The following is a 25,996-nucleotide window of genomic DNA, read 5'->3' as shown; positions in this document are numbered from 1 at the left end:
TTTTCAAGAGCGACGTTATAATAGTTCCTTATTTTAAAGGTTTTTCCAAAGATGTACTGTTACAAAGAAAATAATTTTTATCAACATGCTTATTATAGCGTTGTAAAATGTAACTCTATATAACGTTCCATTTTTAATATCAGAATGCATTACTTTATATATCATTTTTAAAATTGAAACTAGCCTGAATGTTTGATGTATTACACATATTAGGACCTCCATCAAGCTGACCTAAAAGAATTATACTTTTTGAAACTGACGGTCGTTTATTATCCCAAAGGAAATTGCTCAAAATACTTTTGATTTCTTCAATATACTTAACTGAAATTCCGCGCGTTTCAATTTCAAAACTTATTACGGATACAACATACGTTTTTAGAATATGTAGTTTTCCCTTAAGATATTAGAACCGTAACAGAGTACCTCCTTTTTGAAGAGTATTCAATTCCTACAAAAAAACCTAGACATCACATAACAAAAATATCGTGTATGTAACATCAAACAACAACATATTGATTGTACCAGAATACTTTTGCAAGCCTAGGGAAGATTTAAGTAGCAGACCATATATATATCTTCTATAACAAAATATTGTTATGTACTCGTTCCCGGTTACGATTTTTTTCGTAAGTTTGAACTTGCAGTGTACCGTCTGTAACTTAAGATAAGCATGTCATACTGAAAACCGAGTAAAGATAATTTATATCGCCACCAACTGAGCGTTATCATTTGAAAATTCATAGAAAATGAAGTAACTTACCACTGAAAAAAAGTTTCCTGTCGTTGCAAAAAATAAACGAATATCGCGAGTTTAACAGCAACTACCATTTAACGTCCACCCCTGTAAATAAGTAAAGCATGCTGATTTCCCTACTTGACGGACGAGTCTATAAATTGAACGTAAACATCAAATATTGAAAACGGACGTGTGTATTTGAAAATACTTAATACTATCTATAAACTTATATGTAAACAAGGATATACGGACTTAAAATGGGACTCTTCCTTCACAAAAATGAGTCTAGTAAAGATTCATAGACGTTCTTTATATCCACAGGTATGTTGTATTACCTAAATCTAGTACATTGTATATCTTAATGGAAGTGGTATTAAATTGTTCGATAAACACGTTACATAAATCTTAACTTAAAATTGAAGTTTATGTTGTTCCGGTCCACTTACTTCGTTTAAAGCGAATAAGAACTTGCCTGTTTCACTAATATTTTAAACTTTCATTTGTATGATTAGATATTTTATAACATGAGACCTGTACAGGCACACAATGTATGGAGACTATATTGAACATCTGGGGAATGTGTTTAATAGATCGGTGTCTAGAGACTATAAAGGTCTTCTGGGGAATGCGTTTTGGTGATCTATGTCTACAGATTATTATATTGAGCCTGTAGGGAAAGTGAGCCTAGACGTGTTTGAAACTGTGTAGAAACTTTGCCTGAACTTGAAATATATGGCTTGAGACTATAAGGGACCACTTTAAACATGATGCAGAGAGACATGTCTAAAAACAGAATTAATCTTCTAATACATTTATGTCTGGAAACGGTCTTGGAATAAAACTGACCTGGTGGAGAACTGATATATAGATAATTTAGCTGGCGCCACTTTTGATTTTTCAGATTTACCAACTTATTCATAACAAACCAAATTGTAGGATGTTTAAGCCTAAACACGTAGCCTTTTTGCAATATACATGTTGATCGGAATGAATTGTTACATGTACAACCTCGATAGAAATTACGATGATTATTTAAACTAAACTACACTAAACTTCCGTTTTGTTAGTTCAGCGTTTTACACTTTCTATGCAAATTGCATATTAACGTCAAAGATTTTGCATATGAAAAAGTATATTTGATTTTTTTCAGGCCTAGTTTAAACGGTTAATGAATTCTAAGTGAACCTCATTCTGAATCATATACGACCTTTTATCCAACATGAAAATATTGCATTGAATTTAATTTCGAAAAAAAAATTACATTATTGTATTATTTACTGAGTTCCGGGTTTACTTATTTAAATTTCGTTTCAGTCGTTACTTTCATCGTGGCTTAGGTGTTCCAAGTGCATGACTGACTAGAAGGGGATCACTGGAAATATGGAGGGTAACCTCGCAAAAAAGAAGCAACGAGTCAACCTTCTTAAACTTGACATCAAAATTGTTGTTATTGGTCCAGGTGCCTCTGGCAAAACAGAGTTATGCAATAGGTTTGCAGGAAAAGATTTTAAAGGCGATTCCCCAGCAACTATTGGTTAGTATTATTCCACCGTCTTAATATACCACCGATTTCAGTATTTCAGACGAGATGCTCAATTTTTAGATACGATGTCATGGATAATCTGGTCGATAATAGTTCATTCGCTTTGTAACGAGATCTATACACGAGTTCTAATGCTAGAGACGTGTTTGAGTTTTCTCACATGAACTAGACTGGTGCCCGTGTTTACTCTCTACGTTCCATAAATATGTTTGGAGAGAATGATTCTCGATATACAGTCGGGTACCAGGCTAACATGAACAGACTCAGTCGAACCGAGTCTGCTATTATTTTGCTTGTTTGCGTTCTATTATTTAAAGGGTTATTTTCGGCAGCGGAAATATTGCGCGACTTAAGGAGCGCAACTTTATTCCACTAAAGAACGAATGTATTTTTACGTTTACTACAAACGTTGATTGTTTGAGAACAAAGATAGGAGAATCAAATTTTAAAAGTTGGTCAGGTTGAAATCGTACATGTATTAACCTCACAGTGAACACAATTTTTGTTAAGCTTTCGAACAAATCTATTACTTGATAAAAATATATTTAATCATCTTTAAGTTCCAGGCATGATACCCTCATTACCAACAATAATCTAAAACAATAGAAATCTTTTCGCGACTCCAGTTGACTCAATTAAACAATTTCCAGCACAATCATTGTAATAAAGGATATCACAAAACTGTTTTATAGTTCACAAAATCCATGTCATGACATCATTAAATGAATTTCGAATATCTTAGTTTGAGTTTTTGATAACATCAAAAGAATGAATGATATGATCCAAAAGACATACCATTTTTAGATGTCCTTAAATCGATTTTGTGATGTCAAACGTCAATCATCATATAGTATACTTTTGTGTATTCTAGCATAAAACTACTGTTATTGTCACATTTCGGGGGTGTTTTAACAGGAGAGAAAACGTGTGTTAACAGAGAGATTCTCGCGCTCACGTGCTGTTATAACACCTTTTTATATAATTATGCGAGTTCCGTGGCAAAGCGTAAACGTCATTCGGCCCCAAAACGGATAATTCAAAACAAAATGACGTCAACGTAAAAAACAACTCAGACATTCCCGCGCATTTCATAGAAATTTAATGACGTTGAGGTAGGATGTATTTTCATTTATTAGTATTTTTTCCGCGTTTTATGCTAGAATAGCGTTAGCGCGTGTTCATTTCGTGTTATAACATTTGCAGAATCCCTCAGGATTCTGCAGACGTTATAACACGAAAAAGCATGCGTTATCCCAACATAAAAGTGTATACAACAAAAAAGTGAAAAAGTGTATAAAAGTGTATATAATTGTGTATACAACTGGAATAAAGGATATCATTCAATTACACACACTTTGAGGTATCTTAAATTGAATTATTTATACAATAAAAATATTTTTCAAATATAAAAAAAATGCATTTAAGATATAAATTAATCGAATTAAAGATAAGAAAATAATTCGTATGTAGAGATAGTCAATGAGAGGTCGTTTCTATTAATACCAGGTCTTTAAAATGTGTATACTACTGATTTGGAAAGACATCTTTTTGCCTAGATGGTGTTACTATTTGGTATATATAAATTAATGACTTTCGCCAATGAAATCAAATAACATACCAAGTTTTCCCGTCATTTTTCCCATGGCGAAATTCGCATTAACATTTAATTGTATATTTGGGAATCAAACAGGCCTGATCTGCGTCACAAATTGAGACAAGACTTCCCTAAAATATATTTCGTTATAATTCAGTATTCAGTATTGTATTTTTAGAACTATTTTTCAGGTGCAGCATTTCGTGCAATACCTTTTGGACATGATGGGAAAGAAATATCTGTTGCGGTTTGGTAAGTATGTCAGTCTAACAGGAACTGAAGTTAAAAACAAAAGTAGAGTTGTTTAAATATAAACTGGTCGGTATTTTATATATTAATGATATAGCTATTGTTTCTAATTATTCAAATAAATCAGTTAAAATGCATAAACAGTTTATAGTTGCATTTAAAGTGACCATTCCAGTAAAGGCCGCGCGTCTTAGAAGGTAGTTCTTTACCATACACAAACACACTATTACTTCCCCTTATCATTATAGTAGACACTCACATAACGTATAAATTGAGCTGAATTTAAGCCGGATATAAATTTCTTTTTTTTTTTTTAAATTTATTTGTATCACAAAAGTTAAATATACATTTTGCTTGAAAAACAAGCAAACATTAAAAATTAATGCAGTGAATTATAATACTTCTTTTTCTAGTGTAGAGACGAGCACATGCCTAAATGTAAACAGTGAAATTATTTGACGTAATCAGAAAATTTGACAAATCGCATTTTGCAAAATACAGACACATTGAATACTTTACTGTCTTAAAAATTGTGACATAAATGTGGATTTGCCTGTACATTATGGTAAGCATTTGGTTTAACAGCCTGTGCCAAGTGTGTTGCCATTTTAGGATCACATGGTCTTACCATCGTCATGAGCTTAGAGACAATGATAATTATTTGACAATATTCCTGCACAGAGGTTGGTTCTTTACGTTTGCCACACCGGAAGTCGTTGCCTTTTAAAATGTTCCTGATAACTTAGAATAAAATGTGAGTTCCCCATAGGAAAGGTAAACCATACCAAGAATAAATTGCATGGCAAACTAGCAACATTATTATCCTTCTGGATATCATTTTAATGTAACAAAAATGTTTTAGATGGAAAATAACTCTAAGACCGTCATAAAATCAACTTCAAACTTGTGGTTGCCTGTAGTAATAGGCAGATATGTCATAAATATGGTAGAAAATAGTTGAATTTATAGCTGTGAAAGGTCTGTGTAAAACGTTTTGGTGCATTGTACTTTTAATTCATGTAACCAGTGTTGCAACTCTAGTATACACCAGTTAAAAATCAAAGCGCTAACAGCACAGAAAGGTTGAAACCCGCACATTTGATGTGCAATAAACGACTCCGCTGTGACAGTTAAAGTCACATCCGTGAAACAGTATAACGTTCAAACTATTTGCATCAATGTTACATTATATACTAGAAATTCTGCTCTGACTAAACCCATCAAGTGTCTTGAAACACACACTGACGGGCTGGGCAAGGCAACCCCCACCCCCTCATCTGCTTAATCAAAAATTGCTATAATGATACCAGTGAGAAATAGTGTCTGTTTAATTAAAAATACAAATATTCGCAAAGAGAATAAAGATAATAGAATTATTAGATCCATGTCATTTTTATTCAAATTAAAGAGGCATACCTTACATCTAGCATATCAAAATTTTGTAACCGTATGTTATGGGCTAGACATACGTAAAAGAAGAACTTATTACAATTTTCAAGAAGAGTATTCATGCATATCAAATTATTCATTTTTGGGCGAATAATCACCTATATAGCGTCTGTCTATAATAAATAGCTATCCACCTAAAATTGTACAACAACAACTTGATAAATAGTAAAACTTATTTTTGCTGGAATGTTTAGCTGAAATTTTGAGAGTTGATGTTGTCTTATGAACACATACAGGTGCGCGTAAAATAATCAAGAAAGAAGAGGTAAAATAGCGTGGTTTTCGCTTGCTGCTTTGGACCGTATGTGTTTTGTTCTTTAAGTACACTGCTTGGGGATAATTGATGTTTCTTTGATTCAAAAATGCATTTACACATGGTTTCTGAAGACATTTAATTGCACTCGGTTATAGCTCGGTATGCTCCTTTAACATTTAACAGTTAACAGTCGTTACTTTATGCTACAAATCTATAGAAAATGCTATTTTTAAACTGCCAGTGCGTCATAGTTTCTCATTTGATTTTCAAAAGACACACACCATTAGGAAGTTTGCGATCTGAGCTTTTCAAAGATGTACATGTATAATTAATATATTTTCTTTTATCATGTCCCCATAGCATTTTTGGAAATAGGATAGACAACTCCTGAATGACTATCTCATCAGATTTGCTGATATAAAAATAAACTTAGGTATTTTCCCGGGATACCCTCATTAAAGTCTGTTTCTTCATTTCATTCAGACATGGAATGTAAACAAATACAGAAACAACTTAACAGTAAAAGGACATCAAACAACCTTGTTGTCAATGACAATGTTGAAAAATATTAAAGCTCAGATGGCATAACAGTGAGATAAAATCTTTTTAAGTTAAGTTAAGTTAATAATTCCCATATTAACTTATGACTACCAAAATTTAAAGTATGTTGTTATTCCTATTTCAGTCCAACATATCTAAAGAAGTAAATACTACAAAGACTGTATATCAAATTTTTGAAAATAAAATTCCACCAACATATTTTGTTCTTATTTCTTTTATCTTGATTATGTAGTGTACTTATCTGGAATGATGAGATATTTTGAAATGTATATTTCTTTATTCTCCTGGATGGAAAAAAATAAAACATATAAACAAAACAACCATTTATACCAACCAAATTGTAAAATACTTAAGTTTCTTTGATGTTAGTAATTATATGTTGAGACATGAAAACAACATAAAATATCAACATAAAATATAACTGAAAAATTGTGGAACTTCATTTGTAGATTAGATTAGACTGTATTGTACAAATGTTTGTATGAAAATATGTGACAACTCAGGTTAAATAGAATATTAGTTAACTTGTGGTAAAATGTTGAACTGTTTAACATTAATCTACAAGTGATGAATGAGTTTATCTTACCATAACTTTGACATTTAATGTATTATTAAGAAAACTATAACATACAAGAAATGACACACAGACAGTATAAGTTGCTGAATGACTGGGTCATTCTCCACCACAAATACTATGAAACTTAAAAAGTCCAATTAAATGGGTATTTTTAAATTAGATTGGTCACATTTTAACATTTCTATGAATGCAATTGTTAAATGCTTGCTTCTTACATGCATGCAATAATGGAAATAAAAAATAATTTAACAATATATGTATACAGTCTTGTCATGAACACATTCTGTACAGATGATAATACATAGAAAAGTCAACATATTTATTATATGGGTCCATCTCAGTTTACAGCTGGTGCATGGCTGTCTCGCACTTGAATATACATCATGCAGCATAGTTGGGGTAAAGTCCATTTCACATGACAACACACTTGTAGCACTTCTGGAAATACAAATGTAAAACCTTATTACATAAAGAGAATAAAACATGATAGTTTTTAAAACAATTATAACATCATTTTAGACATTTGCAGATATTCTAATCTTAGAAATATATTATCAAGCAGCAAGTCAGGTAACTCTACAAATTGACATTTTGTCTAATTTCAACTTGTCTAAGGAATTACCTGTTTTAAGCAGCAAGATTGTGTTGCTACTTGGTTTGTTGCATTATTTAAATTTTACATATACTTAGATTCACTGAATGACAAGTTATATAACAGGACTGTCTGAAAAGATTGCATATTTTATAACATTCAGTGTACATATTCAATAAAATGGTGAAAACAATAAACAGATAAATCTGATGATGTTCACCTATGATCTCACCTAAAAGCTCCAACAACAACCTACAACCTCTGATTAGTATATGATGTAATAATGATAAACTACCTAAAGTGTTTTTATATAGCATGCAAAAACAATGAACTTGAGAACTGCCAAAACTTCACCTTATGAGTAATATATGTTCACGTTCCCCTTGTGGAAAGTGTTGTTTTTCTTAAAGCATTTGAAAACAATAGATATTATAAGTACAGTGCAACCTCTGTAGAGCAATACCCTGTGGGATATACAAATATTTTAGTTATGTTGAGGTTGTTGTTCTGGAGAAGTAAATTTGATAATTATATTTCAGCTTAGGGGAATTCTCATAATGTTGTTATAGAGAGGTTTTTGCTTCAGAGTGAGCTACTCTGGAGAGGTTGTACTGTGAAAATTGCTTCAAACTTCATCTCCTTCAACTGAGCTAAATGAAGAAAAACAACAAAAGATTTTCCAAATTTAGAATTTCCTTGTTTACAATTTGACATTTAATGTTAGGAAACTATGCAGACATATTTTTATGTGACACAATGCCGCCTTTAACTATCTTATTCCAATGAACAAGTTGTCAGTCTTGACAAAATCATGTGAAAAAAAGGTCACAGTAAACAAAAATAATCCTAATCATTTTATATATACGGTATTGCAAAATCGGCTTTACAGAACTCATAAGTGACAACAAATTAAATTCAAATGTTGCCTTTGTGATGTGCAGCACTGGCCATGTCTTTTTATCACAATAGTTTACCTTATTTATATCTGTTACTTTTATCATAACTTTTATGTCCCTTCTGCACTAACCATTGTCTTCAAGTTCTGAAATATTGTAAAACATTAATTCATACACATTCTAGGAAATCAACATAAAATCAGTGTCAAAGCATTTGAATATAATTGTTTTAATTATCTCAATACAAAGATACAAATGCACTTCATGTTTTTGCTGACAGATACAATATACTGAAATTTGTATTTCAATATTTATTATCAAAATACATGTTCATTCTATTTTTGAAATGTTGACATTACAAAGCTATCACACATTTATTACTAAACCATATATATTAGCATTATTTTGAATGGAGATATGTACATAGTAAATTGATGGATACACAAAGCTACAGGAAAGAAATGTTTACGCCAGGCTGACATAAAGTCCAGAAGGTTCACATCTTGTCAGGAATGTCAGTCTTATAGCTGTCTTTTACAATTATTTCAGAAGCAAGCATGTAGTCATACAGCATATAAATGCTTTGAGACCTTTGTTTAACATACAGAAGCAGAATACCTCCTGCATTTTTCATAATGGTAACATCTTCTTGGACTGCCACAGGGAAAGAAAGGTCAAACAACTGTACATACTCAAACTTTTCCCTACCAAAACTGAAAATGAAAATTATACAACATTTTTTTCCCTTTATTTTTGTACAAAAGGTGACTTTTTACATTTATTAATCTAAATATATTAAAATTAATAAAATATCTCATAACTAATTGTATGATTAAAATTATAATCATTAATAAACTATATCAAACATGAACCTGAAATGTTCTAATTTATAAAGCTGCAATTAATACCTATTGTATACAATGTATATTAAAAAAAGTATCATGAACCTGATTATAAAACAGTCTCAGTTCAAATGTAATAACACATGACTGTCAGAAAATCAGTGTATGTTGTACTTTAATGATATCATGAATGCCATCAATAAACTTCATAATAATAGTATTATATAACAAACTATACCACTATGTCAGCATCTTTCTTGTTATTTCTACAGCTTCCAAAGACAGAATGTATCAGACACTGTAAGTAAAATATACAAATAATCATTACACAAGAGAATTTTTCATGTTAAATAAAGGGAGTTAATTAAATGCAATCTGAGAATTATTGCTTAACATAAAGGGAAGTAATTATCAATAAAATGAATGAAGAAAAATGCATATATAAGGGAGGTAATTTAGAAAAAAAACAAAACTTCAAATGTCATTATAATGATAGTTGACATTGACAATGACCTATATCAAGTATGCACAACATAAGAAACAGCAAGCACTTGAAAAATGCATTATATGTCCTTGCAATATCAAGAATATTTGACTGTATGTAAGGGTTCTCTACATGCTGTTATACTGAAAAAAACTTTAGTCTAAATATAGCTTAGATCTATTTATATCTTCTGAATCATAAAAAGGAAGTCCCAAATTTCCACAGCTATTCACAGGCTGAAAATTTTAGGTACTAATATCAGAAAAGAGGTTGATATCTATACTTTTTAATAACTATCGTCAAAGGTAGGGAAAAACTTACTGCAAAGGCATACACTTTTGATCTAGTCATTTCAATACATTTTCAGCTCATTTGCATATAAGAAGAAATTTACAGATTCCCCCTGTTTCTCTTCATTTTCCAAAAAATCTGTAAGATGGATATAAACCAAAACATTCTCCTAGTATGTGTCAGCTATCAGATATATATTTCAACAAAAACTGTCAACTTACCTTGTTTTTAGAAGAAGACAAAATTCCAGCAACTTTCGCTTCCCTGCAAAACTGTACCGGTGCACACATAAAAAATCTCAACTGTGATTTTCAAAATAATACAGTCAGACCACAATTATTTCCCTTGAAAATAAAATGCTCTAGGTAAATGCCTACAACAGGACCTTTATGTTCTTCAATTCTTCATTGTTTTGCAGTTTCTTGTTGTCCTGTTTCGTCGGCCCATAATGATATTTGTCTTTTTGCTCTGCAATTAAAAACGGCATTGAGCTTTATTTAATATAATCTAAATTATCAAGTCATATTCTTTGCACTGTATTGTCAATACATACTATCTAACCAGATCTAAATTAGTTCCAATTGAAGTTGACATGTAATTTTATGTTCCGACGTAGACTCAATGATAGTGAGCTTTATAGCCCACTGGGACTGAACGGCTTTCGTGTCAAGTTTTGTCGGGTCCTTCATGGTTTATTTCTTGCTGTTCTTCCTTTTGCAAGGGCATTGAGTACATGGTTCTTTAGGTTTATTTTAAACTAGTATATATTTTATACGAGCATATCTATGGTTAACATATCACACCTTTTGTTACCATTACGTGTAATAGGATAAATCTGGCCGGGATATTTTAAAGCTGTCCTGTATATTTAGAACAAGATGGATGTTAAAGTAGAGGTTTGGTGCGCATCATTCAACTCCCCAGTGATATGTTTTTGCCACTGCCTGTTCCGCGGCGGTGTCCCATGTTGTTTCATTTATTGGCTTGTTTTATCCGCTTTGCCTTTGAGTTTTACTACGTTTATATACTTTTGTGAAATACACTGCTGTAGGATTTTGTCTGAGAGGACAGCTTACTTTTCCTATTGGGATTTTGTCCTTATTTTAATATGATTCAACAATAATTGTCAGTTTATTTTAGAAAATTGATCTGAAAATAATAATAGACTATATGAAATTAATTATACTTTTAATTGACTTAGGAAAGAAACCTTTACAGAAATCAGAGAAAATCACAAGGTAAATAATGATCACATTATAGCTGACAAGATAACATTCTATACTTTTTAATGATATTCAGTGCCCATCTTTCACAAATACATTCTGTCATAAGACATTTACTTAAAATGTAGAAATTCCTCTTTAAGTAAAGACTGTTTTACTAAATTAAAAATTTTATCGTGTATCTGGAGCTGCAATTGTGATAAACTTCATGCAGTAACAGTCAATTGTTTAAACATAATCCAGTTATAAGAGGTAGTGCACATGTATGCTTTGTTTAGCTATACATGTATTAATTTTAAGTTGGTATACATATGTAAAGTATATTTGTAATACACAATGACATAAACGTGTTAGATTTATGTTTATTTAACCTATATATAGAAAGAATATCTGTTTATATGGATTTTAGGTCTAGTATAACTTAAATGGAACACGGTATTTCTTTGTTAATTATTTTCAGGGACACAGCCGGCCACGAAAAATATTTCTCATTAAACGAATTTTATATGAGAGGAGCACATGTAAGTGATATTTCCAGTACATTTTTAAGAACAACAGTTTTATGATAACGTTCCATTAATACATTTAAAACTGCACAACGCGTAAGATTCTTGTATAGAGTCAACCCTGTATAAAAATGCCAGTCAAGGGAGCAGCATGGTCTGTCTGCTTTTTGCAGTTCGCTGCTTAAGACCAGTTGAAATAAGAATTATTTGGGAATTTCACTGACTGGCTGCTTAAGGCAAGTGACAGCTTAATATAGAAAGCATGTTAAGGAATCTTCAACTGTTAATGTAAATGCAGTGACTCATAAGAGTAACAATGGTTGGTTGGCTGTTTTGGTCACGTGTCGCACGGACACAAGATCACATTGCGTGCGACGTGTCAGCTTTTAGCGACATATGAAAACCCCAAGAGCACCTCTGAGCATTATTTCAAAGACGTGCGGCCACCAAGGCAGAACCACCCATCTTGCACAAGACTGCATTAGAGTAGTAAAAATATTATGAATGAGTATAATTTTCTACTTTGGAAACCTTGCAAATTTTAGCATCGCTTTGTATACAAATAAGCTGGATTTTGCCTTTTAATCTGTCTCCAGTTGTCTTTTTTTCACACATATTTTACAGATGATCAGATTATTACAAAAGGTAATAAGTACTTTAGCAGTTTTACGAATTTTTTTATCATACTGACTAGTCATGTGACTAAACTTCACTTGTCAAAAATGGAAAGAAATTGAATTATTGATAAGCAGACTTATTGAATTGTTATCATGATTTATTAAACTGATTATTACGTCAAAGTAGAAATTACATTCTTTTTAAGGGTTTAGTGTTTGTGTATGACATAACAGACGAAACAAATTTTGTTCAGACAAAGGAATGGATGGAAAGGCTTAAAACGGTATGTAAATTTTCCCTTAGCATCGACTAGTAATGTTTACAAGAAACGGATATACATTGACTTCCTTTGTATAGCATAATGAAATACCTTATACAACGTATGTGCCACTGTGTCTGCGCTTTCTCTTACCTTAGTATCCGGCAGAAAATATGTTAAGAATCTGCAACTGTTAAAGAAATCGCAACAACTCGTATTAAAGATTTGTGTGGTTCGAATTTGGCGTCAGTTTTAAACGACGGTGTCTGCTTGTAGCAGAGAGCACAATGCACAACTTTGTAGTACTGATTCACTACAATTTCACACCGTAGACACGTGACATGATATCCCATCATTCGAATTATACTGCCACCGGGCTGACTAGTCCTATCACTATGCTACTAGTACCATTTTACGTGTTGGCTATTACACGACCAGGGATCGAACACACGACCTCCCGCACTTGATTCAGGCTCTCTACCACCTGGCTACTGAAGCGGTCATATAATACTATCTTCCTTAAGTTGATTACACCTTTTTAAAAAATGTTGGCTCGTTTTATGGGCTATTTTCAAGCCCTGTCCGAAGTAAAACATCTTAAATCTGTAATGAGGTGTTGGGGTATCTTCAACGTATGATTTTCACTTATTGTATTAGTTTGAAATATCTCGTTTTTTGTCTTTATCTCATTGTTTTCTTTTATAAGATTTTACCGTACAGGTTGAATATAACGGTTTTCGCATATTTGACTTTCAGATAAGTCTAAAAAGAAATGGTTTGGTTTTTTTTTTTTTTGTTCTTTTCGTCGATGTAAGACGTGTCTTGATTTTTTTCTTTTTATTTGGCGTAATGGTCGGAAATGACGTTTTTCGTATGTTTTTCATTTGGAATGTTAGTCTACAATGACATTTCTCGTTTGTATACATTTTAGATATTTATCTAAGAAACTTGTCTTTTTTGTAATGTTTCTTTTTCATTTTTTTTTTGCTTTTTTTTCATTTGTCTGAGTTTTTTCATTTATTTCACAAAAGATAGACCAATACAGATTTTTTCGCAAAATATTCGCTTGATACAACTGTAAAAGAAACTAAACAACCAAGGTAGAAAGTCTTCGGTAAATATCTCATTGTCAAATAACAAATACTATTATTTCACCTGTAACCAACATGTACAGGTTTATTTCAGAAAATGGCTGACTGTGAAGTGATTGTGGTTGGGAATAAGTGTGATTTAGAACACAGAAGACAAGTGAGCACGCTCAAGGGTTATGAGGTATCCATTTTAACTAGCAAGCTTGATAACTCTACAGATGTCATGAATGAGTAAACAAAATTTATCAACTCCATTCGATTTTGTTTTCATCTACAAGGAAAACTATTAATTTAGCATGACGTGAGATTCGTTTTGCATTTTCTCTCTGTAATATTGCTCAAATTTCAAAAAAACTTCTGATTCGTGATGTTACATTAAACCATCTCGACTGCGCTCCGAAACGACCAATAACCATTCTGTTGCTAGAGATGATAATTATCATTCTTTGAGCAGCCATGATCCAGTTTTTATCAGGCGTGACACACAGCTGTAAAGAGTGCTGTATATATCAAGGAAGCACAGTCACAATTACTTAGTATAACAATAAATTAGTCAAAAGTTGGACTTTTATTCAAATTATTAAAGTTACAGCAACAGAATCGAAATGAAAACTAGTCGATATTACCATATATAAAATGTAACTTCTAAATGAAATTTTTGTCTTGTTTTTCGTTTACATGATTTAGCTTGCCAACGAATATAGTGCAAAGTTCTTTGAAGTAAGTACCAAAACTAACGCTAATGTCCAGGAGGCATTTAACACACTACTAAGATCTGCACTAGCAAGGAAAGATAGAAAGGAGGTAAAAGCTCTAAATATCGAGTGTTTGCATCTGATCTCAATTTCATGTTTACTTAGATTGTTTTAATCATCAGTTTATTCAACATATGTAATTAGACATAATTCTAAAGATTTCCAGGGTATGAACGTTTTAGATCTAAACAATATGTTTAATGATATTAGATTTATGACCAAAAAATGTAATTTTCTCTGTGTAAAATGCCTGTCTTTGAAAAATATTTTTCAGTTTTTGAAATTTTACAAAGAAATGTTGACTGTACGCTAACTTCAATATTTTAAAAGTGTTTTCACATGTAAAGCCAAAATTAAAAATTAGGAACATTTTGGTTTAAAATCGACTGAAATTTACAGAGAAAAATACCCTTTGATGATAATTACAAAACTCGTTAAAATAGTTCCTATTAACATCCATGGATTTCTTTAGAGTAAGGTATAATTTTATAATCTTGTCTTATATTTAAAGAGAAATCAAGGGGTAAAATAGTTAAAAAGATCTTTTGGAAGAATAGAAAGCAACCAAGCCAAATACCAAATAAGAGCAGACTCGGTTTGTTTGAGTCTGTTCATGAGAGGTAATGAAATGTGCAACACGACCCCCCCCCCCCCCCCCCCCCACACACACACACACACCCGCCCAGCACCAGCTTATTAATAAGCAGAACTCTATACACATTACACTGTTGGCAAACAGAAGTATTACAAGTAATGACATAACGTTATGGTTTCTCAGTCGCATTCCTATCATTAACTGTCGCGTAAAACGAATTGCATTGCCTGACTACCAAGCAGCCATTTCAATTTAGGTTGTTATATAAACTGGTTCAACACAATAGCAGTCTAAGATACGGTTTTTAATTACTTTTTACAATATTCCAAAATTTTATGATAGTTTTGCAACTAATTCATTTTCGTTGCATTTGCAATTTATCTATCTTTTCCTTTTCATTTAGGATACAATTCCTGAAGAAATAAAGGGTCCATTTTCATTGCGTTTATATAGAAAGAAGGTAACAACTGTTGTAACATATAAGTAAACATATTATTATGACATTCTTTGGACGCAACAAAAACAAATTTGCTCGTTAGAGGAGAATATACGGTATGAACCGTATCCTTATACGGTACGAATTGTATCGTGTCCACTAACCCTCTAAACATCGAGTTTTTGCATCTGATCTCAATTTCAGGTTTACTTAGATTGTTTTATTCATCAATTTATTTAACATTTATATATGTTGTTCTTATGCACTACTGTAAATTAACGAAACGACTTTTTATCGTTTTAATATAAACATAATAAAGTAAACCACTGTTTGATCTAAACATTCTGTAACAGTTTTTTCTTGAATTTCGATTTTATTTAGAAATTTTAGAATGTAAATTATAAATAATTCTAAAGATCTCCAGTGGTGATAGTGTGAAGGTTTGGAATCTAAACGATATCTTTAATGATGTTAGTTTTATGGCCAAAAATGTAATTTTCTCTGCGTAAAATAACTCACTTTGAAAAAATATGATTTCATTTTTGAAATTTTACAAAAAAGATTTAGATTTTAATTACCTTTCAGAATATTACAAAATTGTATGATAGTTTCGCAGTTAATTCAATTTCGTTGGATTTGCAACTTATCTATCTTTTTCTTTTTATTTAGGATACAGTTCCTGAAGAAATCGTAAAGGATCCATTTGCATTACTTTTGTATGAAAAAGCTTTGCAAGCAGGAAAAGAGAAGGATAAGTCAATTCGTGTTAATATAGTTGGAAACTTCAGACAAGGTAAAACGACACTGATGAGAAGGTTGTTGGGACAAAAGATCCAAGGGATTAAAAGTACTGATGGAATAGTTGTAGAACATTACAAATGTAAAAAAGACAGAGATGGGAAATTACGTTATACTAAAGCTGACGACATTGATAAATCAGAATATGTCAAACGTTTGGTCTCTGTCGCTGTGGGTGAAAAGAATAAAGCCACAGAAAAGCAAACTCAGTCATTGACAGAATCAAAAGTTTCGCACGAAACGAAACCAATGGTCTTAGAATCTTCTGTTCATGAAGACGACAGAGATTTACAAAGCGACTTAAATGCAGAAACAAAGAGTGTGTCATCAAATGAAAACGAAACAGTTGATGAATTTTCGAATAAAATTTCAATTTTGTCTCCGGAGGAAAAGGGGGCGTTTGCAAAAGCTCTGAAGACCAATCGGGCATCTCCGCTAAAAGAAAGGCAAACCGTATTTGATATTTGGGACTTTGGTGGCCAGTACATTTTCTATGCAACTCATACAATCTTTCACAGCAAAAGGGCAATCTATCTGTTGGTGTTTGACTTGACTTTAGATCTGAACCAATGTATTTTAGATGAGCAATATCCATCTGAGTCAGAAAATAGAAACATGAAATACTTTATGCAGTTCTGGATGAGTTCTATCCACTCGTTTGTTGGGTCAGCAGATGGGTCACTTCCAAAGGTTATTCTTGTTGGAACTCACAAAGATAAACTTAGGGGAAAGAAACACGAAAAAGAAAGATATATCAAAACATACTTTGAAGACATCAGACAGATATTTGATGGAACGAATTTGTCTAACCATATTCATTCTGATGACTTTGCAGTTGACAATACTGATTCTAAAGATCCGTCACTAAATGCACTGCGTGAAGCGATCATTAGAACTGGAGATGAACTATCAGAAACAGTTGAAATACCCCTGAAGTGGATTCAGCTGGAAAAGTCTCTGCTGGAAAGAAAACACCTCAAACTTATTTCAGTTAAGTTCGTCATGGCGATTGATTCAGGAAATGAGTTCCCTTTAGGTGATATGGAACAGATCAAAGTATTCCTTCGTTATCATCATGCCAAAGGCACGCTTGTTTATTTTGATGAAGAACCAATATCCGAATATGTTGTACTTGATCCTCAATATCTCATCGATGCATTCAAGTGTATAATCACAAGCGAAAGATTCTGCACAAATGAACCAGAAATCCGTCCACTTTGGAAGACGTTACTCTCAGAGGGAAGACTTGAGAAACAGCTGATTGATCGTCAGTGGGGAAAACCTGAGAATGAACTCGACATGTTTATGGAAAACAAAGAAATCCTTCTTTCATTTCTTGTGAAGCATCACATAATATCAGAAGCAAAGACCTTCGATGAAAACGCCAAAGTATCGACAGGACTAGGTTGGTTTGTGGTCCCAAGTTTGTTGAGTGACCATTCATCGCGGACAGAAAAGATTGAATTTCTTAACGGAAAGAAATTGACAAAACTTTACTTTGTGATCTTTTTCAATTCCTCGCCAATAGTGTGTACAGTCTACCATCGTTTAGTATCAGCTGCACTAGGAAAGTGGCCAGTAGCAAAAACTGGTAAGAAAACATTACTGTTTAAAGATATGTGTATAGTCAGACTGAACGAGGACCACGCCGGAATATTAGAGATTAGACATGACAGCATTGAGATGACAGTTGTTAGTCTATGTCACGCGACAAATGTTAACAGTGAGGAAGCTGATAGTTTTCGACGATTTTTGGAATCTGTAACAGCACATGAATTTCAGAAGCTACGGAGTACAGAAGAGACCAGTGACAAACCATACACCATTATGTTCCGATGCAATCATGACAGTCATGATGCAACTGGAAGTGAAAACCTAATTTCCATGGATGACATGAGGAGAGGAAAAGTAGTTCCATGTCCAGACTTGATGCCCCATGACATCGACATGGAAATGGCAAAGGAAGAGTGGTTTCAAGACAACAAAAAGATGACAGCCATCCCAGACAGTCAGTTGACAGGCAAATTACTTAGCAGCTTGTCGCAGTGCATTGGTGAAAACTGGCAATTGCTGGGGCTCGAACTTGGGTTGACGCAAGTTAAGATAGATCATATTTTTGAAGACCATCCACGTAGTGCTGTCATGAGGATATATGCCATGCTTCAAAAGTGGTGTCAGGAAGATGTAGATAAAGCAACACTACCGGTACTAATTGAAACCCTGCAACGATGTACGCATGTGCACGTTGATTGGGACAATCTGAGAAACGTTATAGATGAACTAAGTTAAGGTTTTCAAATAAACTGATTCATTGGATCATAGATAAACTGACGGGGAAAAATTGAAACTTTGAAAGGTTCACAAGGACAGTTAATGACAAACATGAAATTAGATTTAGATTTGACTTACTTTATTTCTAAGAACGTGAAAAACATGTTAAATGGTGTACTTTATTAAAGAGACAACGTATTAACAATCTGCTCTGCTTTTTAACTTTTAAATAGCCTGTTGGCGGGAAATTACTCTGCCTTTGACTGCGACCAGTGCTGACCAAGTTCAGCCTGTAAGTCCGTACATGCAAACAATTGTCTGCACTGTTCGATATGTAGTAAATTTTCAGTGAACACCCCTTCGAATAACAAATGGCACTGCTCAAATTACATGATGACCAGGTCCATTTTAGAAATTTAGCAGGTTAATGGATAAACTTTCCTGTAAATCGATGATAAGGTTACAGTTTTTAAGCTAACATAATATGTTGAATTGTACTAAGGTTACATGTCTTGGCAACAACTTTTAAGAAAGTGAAGAATGCAAACAAACATATGTATAAAAGCTTATATTTTTATAATGAGCCCGCCCGCATAACTCTGTAGGGAGAGCGTTGGTCTACGGATCGCGAGGTCGCGAGGTCGATCCCCGGGCGGGGCGTATGTTCTCCGTGACGATTTGATAAAAGGCATTGTGTCTGAAATCATTCGTCCTCCACCTCTGATAATTCATGTGGGGAAGTTGGCAGTTACTTGCGGAGAATACGTTTGTACTGGTACAGTATCTAGGAACACTGGTAAGGTTAACTGCCCGCCGTTACATGACTGGAATACTGTTGAAAAACAGCGTTAAACCCAAAACAAACAAACAAATTTTATTATGAATCTTAAATATGTTAATATTTTACATAATGAAGAGTTTCTTGAAGCAACAATGTGGTAAGACCGCCTCGGTAACCTAGCGATAGAGCGTCCGCGAGAAGTCGTTGGTTCGTTCGGTCCCCGACCACGTCATACCAAAGACGTAAATTATGGTACTAGTAGCTTCCTCGCTTGGCGCTCATCATTGACAGGATAGTGCTCGGACTGGTCATCCGGTGTCAGTATAATGTGACTGGATGGAGTATCTTGCCACGTGTCTACGACGTGATATTCCAGTGAGGTAGCACTATGAAGCTGGATATTTTGTTCACTGCTACAAGTAGACACTGTCGTTTATATGACTCACAAACTGTTGAAAAGGACGTTAAACCCGACACACACACACACACGCGCTCGCGCGCGCACGCACGCACGCACAATGTGGTAAGGTTGATAAGGAAACATTTGATAAATATTTTTTTTCACTATTTAACAAAATTCTTTTTATTGTAGTCATCAGCATAATCGTACACGTATGCTTGTCTGTTAATTCTGAATTTTGTGTATATTCTTAACGGATTAATGATTCATATTTAGAAGAGAAACACCTATTGCATTGATTTTCTTTACCTCAATTGTACACCGCTTCAAGCTTTGGAGTTACTTGCTCAATCCTCATTGAAACAGCCTTGCTCACCGTACACGAGAGCTTACAAGAATACAGTTTACAAACTATGTTATAATGTTGAAGGAGTGGCCAGTATTCGACGATTTAAACCATTTATTAAATGTTTGTTCAGAGCAAGAAATAGGTTTCGACTCAAGGGTATATTTCATTCCTTGTTTCAAAGTCGGTAGTCGATTCTGAAATATACTTTAGTCGTTTACATCAAACTTTTACATGGTCATGTTTACACATAAATTTCTAACAGAAGAGAACTCCATTTTTATCCTTTATATGTTATAATGTTGTTTCAGTTAATGTTCATTTTAGTACAAACAATACAGACAATATTTCAGCAATAAGTAAAGACATGTATTGTAATGGTATAATGATTTCATTTGAATTATGTAAATGTGTTGAAAAAAAGAAAATACTATTTAATATAAATTAAGTACGAAGGCTGCTAAAGTGTTTAACATAAATTCAACATGTAAAAGATTCTTCAAACGTCGTTTGCTTTGTCCCGGCAGACAAATAAAAACTTCTTCAAAAGTGTATACCATGTCATTGGTCTTGGCCTTTTCAAAAATGCCAATTAAGCATTATGGGTAACTATATAATAATTTAACCTAAGCTAGATACACTCTCAAGGACTTTGAAAAGGCCTCATCTATAAATTTTCAAAAATTGATCCAAGAAGATTTTCGTAAATATATATTTTTTGTGAACATATATAATAAACAAGGTTACAGGTATTCAGTTGGTAATTTGTCTATGCTAAGTGAAGCCAGAAACAATCAGTCATTACAGAATCAAAATTCGGGAACGCTTTTAGATCCGATTATGAGTACAGAGATTTCAATTGCAGTCCTGATAAAAATATCGAAAACGAAAGTTGATGAAATTATTCCAATAAATCATTTTCAGAAAGGGGGCGTTTGCAAACACTCGAGAAACGGATCTCAGCAAAAAGAAAGGCAAAATTTATTGGTATTGTAGAAACTTGACCAGTAATTTGTAGAGCAACTCATAACAATACTTGCAAGAGCCAACAAGACAATACTTTGTTCGATGTTTCACTGACTCGTTTGTCTGGAAATGTTATTTATGCTGATGGAGTATAAGAGCAAGCACGCCAACCGAAACCATGGTATGACATAGAAATTGCATAAAAAATGGTTTCAACATTAACAAAAGATACATCAATAGACTATCAGCACAGTCAATTACAGTATGCTTATCCGGTAATTGTAAAAAAATTGGCATTTCAAAACGAGTTCAATAGATCATATATTGAAAGAAACACCATCATATTACTTTCCAATTGGGGACTAGTTCAAGCTTTGGAGTAACTTGCTATCCAGGAAGATTGAACGTAAAGCAGCGCTAACAAATAATAGTTGTAACAAACTATGTATAATGTTTGATAGGAGTGGCCATATTGACGTTTAAAAATTTATTAAAGTTAGTTCTGAGCAACGAACATAGATTCGACGCAAGGTAAACCATTCTATGATTTCAAAAACGGGAGTACAGACTTCTGAAATTTCTTGAGTCAGTTTCCGTCAAATTTCTACTGGCTCAGGTTTATCAATCACGAGAAATTCCTCGAGTGACTCCATGTTATCCATTTACGTATACACACTGTGGTTTCTTCGTTAGTTCATTGTACGAATCCAATCAGACAATAATTTACATGTAAAAAAATGTCTTGTAATTCGGGAAGATTTCATTTGGAATTATTATATGAGTGTGAAATAGAAAAATACTATTTGAATATAAATAATGTACGATAGGTTTTAAAGTTTAAACAATTATATTCAACATTTGTTACAAGATTTTCAAACGTCGTTTGCTTTGTCCCGGCAGACAAATAAAAACTTCTTCAAAAGTGTATACCATGTCATTGGTCTTGGCCTTTTCAAAAATGCCAATTAAGCATTATGGGTAACTATATAATAATTTAACCTAAGCTAGATACACTCTCAAGGACTTTGAAAAGGCCTCATCTATAAATTTTCAAAAATTGATCCAAGAAGATTTTCGTAAATATATATTTTTTGTGAACATATATAATAAACAAGGTTACAGGTATTCAGTTGGTAATTTGTCTGTGCTAAGTGAAGCGTAACAATCGCTCTTAAGGCTCATATTCGGGTACGTTTTATCCGGATATATACAGAGTTTCAATTGCCGTCCCTGATAAGAATATCGAAAATCGAAATTAAAGATCTATTCCATAAATACATTTTCAGAAGGAGGCGTTTCTCAAAATCTTTACTCGAAACGGTATTAAGGAAATATACATGTATCAAGCACCAACAAATTTCATTGGTATTGTAGAAACTGACCATGTATATGTAGAGAATCACGTGAATTTCAGAAGCTACGGTGTGCAGAAGAGACCAACAACGAACAATACACCATTATGTTCCGATGTAATCACGACAGTCGTGGTGCAAATGGAAGTAAAATTCTAATTTCTATGGCTGCTATGGGGAGTAGAGAGGAAGTCCTATGTCCAGACCTGAAAACCCATGATATCGACATAGAAATGGCAAAGGAAGAATGGCTTCAAGACAACAAAAAGATGACAGTCAATCCAGACTATCAGTCGACAGACAAATTACTCAGCAGCTTATCCCCGCGTATTGTAAAAAAACTGGCAGTTCAAAAAACCGCAAGTTCAGATAGATCATATAATTGAAGACCATCCACATAGTACTGTCATGAGGATATAGTTCATGTTTAGAAACTGGTGTCAGGAAGATGAATGTAAAGCAGCGCTAACAGTACTAGTTGTAATACTGCAACGATGTCGACATGTGTAGCTTGATTGGGACAAACTGAGAAACGTTTAAGATGAACTTTAAATTAATCAAGTAGTACTGAGAAACGATACATACAGATCAGCTCACGCGGAAAACCCATTCTACTCGATCCTCGGATGATGCCCAAAACGAGTACTAAGACTTAGACTCGAAGTTTCTTCGAGTCAGCCATCTTCCGTCAAGGAATTTCGCTATCTGACTCCGAGGATTTATGCGAAGTCACCCGAAGGAAATCCTCGGAGTGACTCGGGATGAAATCCAATTAGCGGAATACACACCTGAATCGGTTTCTTTCGTTCCCGAGTCACTTGACGGAATTCCTTCGAGTGACTCCGAGACGAATTAATAATTACCTGTAAAAATTTAACTGTGTCTCCGAGTAACTTCGAGGACAGATTTAACATTGGTTGGAGTAGGATAATTATATCGTACGTAGTGATACGCTAGAAAAAACACAGTATTTGTGAATAATATTTATGGTACCTTTTTTATTAAAATTAAAACAATTTATTATATACCCGATTTTTCTGTTCACTTAATTATTTCATAACTTTATGAGTAGTTGGGGCAGTAATTTCTTTCTCTTTTTTTGTAGTTCCTTCTAGATAAATTATCAAATGAACAGCAACAAAAACTATCAGCAATATTATTACATATTTGGTATGTTAATACAATAAAGATACTGAAATTCTTCTATGAAAATACAGATCATTTTGACCCATTAACGTTCGCCAGAAATTTCGTGTACACAAACAAATAAAGTGGCATTCGTTCTAATTAGTAAACGATCACCGTTCGATCAAACAGTAAAATATGTTACGCTAAATGGCGTTTCAAATAAATCAATTAAGATAATTTAACTACCTAACATCAAAGGAATGGCATAATTAATTATATTCTATTAAGCCCCTACTAATCTGATGGTTAAACATTGAGCAGAGACTGTCAACAAATTTGTAATTCCCTCTGCTCTACACTTAGTCGGCACTTATTTCGTTTTAACAGTTTGTAAACATGTGGAAATAATTGCTGTTCTTTATTAGGACAAAAGCCTCTATAAAGCGCTGTTTAGGTGGCATCAATTCACATTTGCCTTGAAAGTGTACTAAAGTCTTCATAGTGACAGTTGTAATAAGTTTCTTAATACATAGATTTTTTTTTCACAAAGTTTATCATGTCTGTGCGTCAACGCTCTAAGGAGGATAATTCTTTTCTTGTGAGATACTTCGAAGACGGCGAATATCAGGTCCGTTCACGTGGACATTTCAAAACATCTGACAAGGTAATTATCTGTTTTATATTTCATTTTATTTTCATATCAATTTATTTTTTTAACTGACGTCACTTATTAAAGGACAATGAAATGAACCGTTTTTAATGACTGATTAAAAGAGAACAACCTTAAATTACTGTTTATTAAAATTACTTAAACTACTATCTATGTAGAGTTATAATATAAACTATTTGAATTTCAGTTTTAATTCGATGACTATTTGTTAACAACACGTCGAAACAATTAAAGTTAATGATAACATTTAGAAGCAGAAACCATTAGAAGCAACTTGAAAATGGAAGCGTGTACGCAGCTTATTATAATTTGAGGTTATACAAAGCTAGATGTTCTTAGTAAACTAGGCTAGGTAAATTAAAAAAAAAACACCTGAATGCTAGCCTCAAAATGAGTTATTGCTTAATTACTTGCGAGATGAAGAATTATTCATTATTTATGTATATTAAGTAAATTAAAAAGTGTACACTAGGACTCGTCGTAGATTACCGGGTAATGTTTGAAGTTCGAACTAAAAAAATCTGTTTCGCTAAGAACACAATATTAATCATTTAAACTATCTAGATTTGTGTAACAGTTCATTATCTGTTAAAACAATAAAGTTTTTTTTCTAAATCTGGCACAGATCAGATGCTCTTGCAAACTAAGTTTGGATATTTTATGTTTAAACACATTTGTATAAACTGTTATATTATAATCATATACCGAAACATCAGGCGCACCTTATGTAAAAAATGTATTTATAAGCAATTTATTACATATTTTCATTGCTTCGTTCAGAAAAAAAATCTTTTAGCTATATTGCTGTTATCAATGGCCATAAATCTACCTTTTTATGATAACATATTTTAATCCTTGTGTACCGCAGTTAGAGGTACATGTATTAACTAAATTAAGAGATTCAAATGGAGAGCATTCCACGCATTCATTATAGATAAACTTGCACGTTAGGTTTGATTGGGACAAACTGAGTTCTGTTCGGTTAGTGTTGATTGGAATAAACTGAGAACTGCTATTGTGAGTTTTAACCGACCTGGTGGGGTAGGGTTTCGTGACGGTCCACTGCATTATTGTGCAGGATATGTTGTATATTCTGCAACCTGTTTCTTATTCAGTGGCCATTTACTTTACATTGTAACCAATGTAGCGTTCGATTTTGACGTTGGTTTCCGAAAAATTACGGAATTAAACAATTTTATTGCTCTACCTATTTTGCTCGTTTTTTGAAGATTACAATTATTTGCATAAGTCAGAGATTAACTCCGCCCCGTCAGGTCGAATAAAACGCACAATATCAACTAAATTAAGAGGTTCAATCGAGCTCATTCTACGGATCATCATTATAGATATACTTACTAATCAGTTTGTGCTGATTAGAACAAACTTTAGAAACGTTATAGATGAACTGCAGTTAAAGGTTCAAACATGCTAATTTACTTGAAAAGCTTAGATAAACTGATTAGTTAGTTGGGTTTGAATAAATTCGAAACAGGACATCAGTCATAAACTGGAGTGATGTCTACAAGCGAGCATAGATTAGGAAAATCTTGGAAATACATTAAGATTTAATCTTAAGGGGGTAGGTTATCTTGTTACCAGGGTAAATTCAAATTAGTTGAGCTGCAGCAAATTTTTGTATTTCGTGTAATTTAATGTTTTAACTACTACAATCTCAATTTCATTTATCTCTGTCCCTTCAAGTGTAGTTTTTATCCAGGTTTGAAATGCACG

At 33.1% G+C, this 25,996-nt stretch overlaps 1 protein-coding gene and 1 long non-coding RNA gene across 7 annotated transcripts; one reads left to right on the top strand and one right to left on the bottom strand.

Moving 5' to 3' along the window:
- Positions 1 to 889: 889 nt before the first annotated feature.
- On the top strand, positions 890 to 18,829 carry LOC123535374 (uncharacterized). Of its 5 annotated transcripts, XM_045318014.2 has the most exons (10): positions 2,256 to 2,270; positions 4,065 to 4,125; positions 9,568 to 9,595; positions 11,272 to 11,308; positions 11,754 to 11,814; positions 12,623 to 12,700; positions 13,862 to 13,948; positions 14,455 to 14,571; positions 15,521 to 15,577; positions 16,223 to 18,829. In XM_045318014.2, exons 5-10 carry the CDS (start codon positions 11,800 to 11,802, stop codon positions 18,638 to 18,640), a joined length of 2,772 nt encoding a protein of 923 aa, XP_045173949.1. In that variant the 5' UTR covers positions 2,256 to 2,270; positions 4,065 to 4,125; positions 9,568 to 9,595; positions 11,272 to 11,308; positions 11,754 to 11,799; the 3' UTR covers positions 18,641 to 18,829. The 5 variants fall into 5 exon arrangements, with proteins under 5 accessions (XP_045173946.2, XP_053375689.1, XP_045173949.1 ...); XM_045318011.2 differs by lacking the exons at positions 9,568 to 9,595; positions 11,272 to 11,308 and adding an exon at positions 890 to 1,057 and having other exon boundaries at positions 2,051 to 2,270; XM_053519714.1 differs by lacking the exons at positions 9,568 to 9,595; positions 11,272 to 11,308; positions 15,521 to 15,577 and adding an exon at positions 890 to 1,057 and having other exon boundaries at positions 2,051 to 2,270.
- On the bottom strand, positions 4,421 to 10,378 carry LOC123535375 (uncharacterized). Of its 2 annotated transcripts, XR_006683202.2 has the most exons (5): positions 10,292 to 10,378; positions 9,534 to 9,593; positions 9,072 to 9,166; positions 8,532 to 8,599; positions 4,421 to 7,403 (listed from the first exon to the last, which is right to left on the bottom strand). It is a non-coding gene; the product is annotated as an uncharacterized LOC123535375 (long non-coding RNA). The 2 variants fall into 2 exon arrangements; XR_008366459.1 differs by having other exon boundaries at positions 8,532 to 9,166.
- Positions 18,830 to 25,996: the final 7,167 nt, after the last annotated feature.

The sequence above is a fragment of the Mercenaria mercenaria genome, chromosome 12 (assembly GCF_021730395.1).
Source record: "Mercenaria mercenaria strain notata chromosome 12, MADL_Memer_1, whole genome shotgun sequence".
Taxonomy (NCBI): domain Eukaryota; kingdom Metazoa; phylum Mollusca; class Bivalvia; order Venerida; family Veneridae; genus Mercenaria; species Mercenaria mercenaria.
Note: the sequence above shows the minus strand (reverse complement) of the source record. Positions and strands in the feature narration are given on the sequence as shown.

Bases quoted from the DNA above. Each gene is read 5' to 3' on its own strand.
- LOC123535374 (XM_045318011.2), top strand. From the start codon at position 2,117: ATGGAGGGTAACCTCGCAAAAAAGAAGCAACGAGTCAACCTTCTTAAA. The intron at 11,815-12,622 runs GTAAGTGATATT...ATTCTTTTTAAG, and splicing joins TTTATATGAGAGGAGCACAT to GGTTTAGTGTTTGTGTATGA. The intron at 12,701-13,861 runs GTATGTAAATTT...GGTTTATTTCAG, and splicing joins GGATGGAAAGGCTTAAAACG to AAAATGGCTGACTGTGAAGT.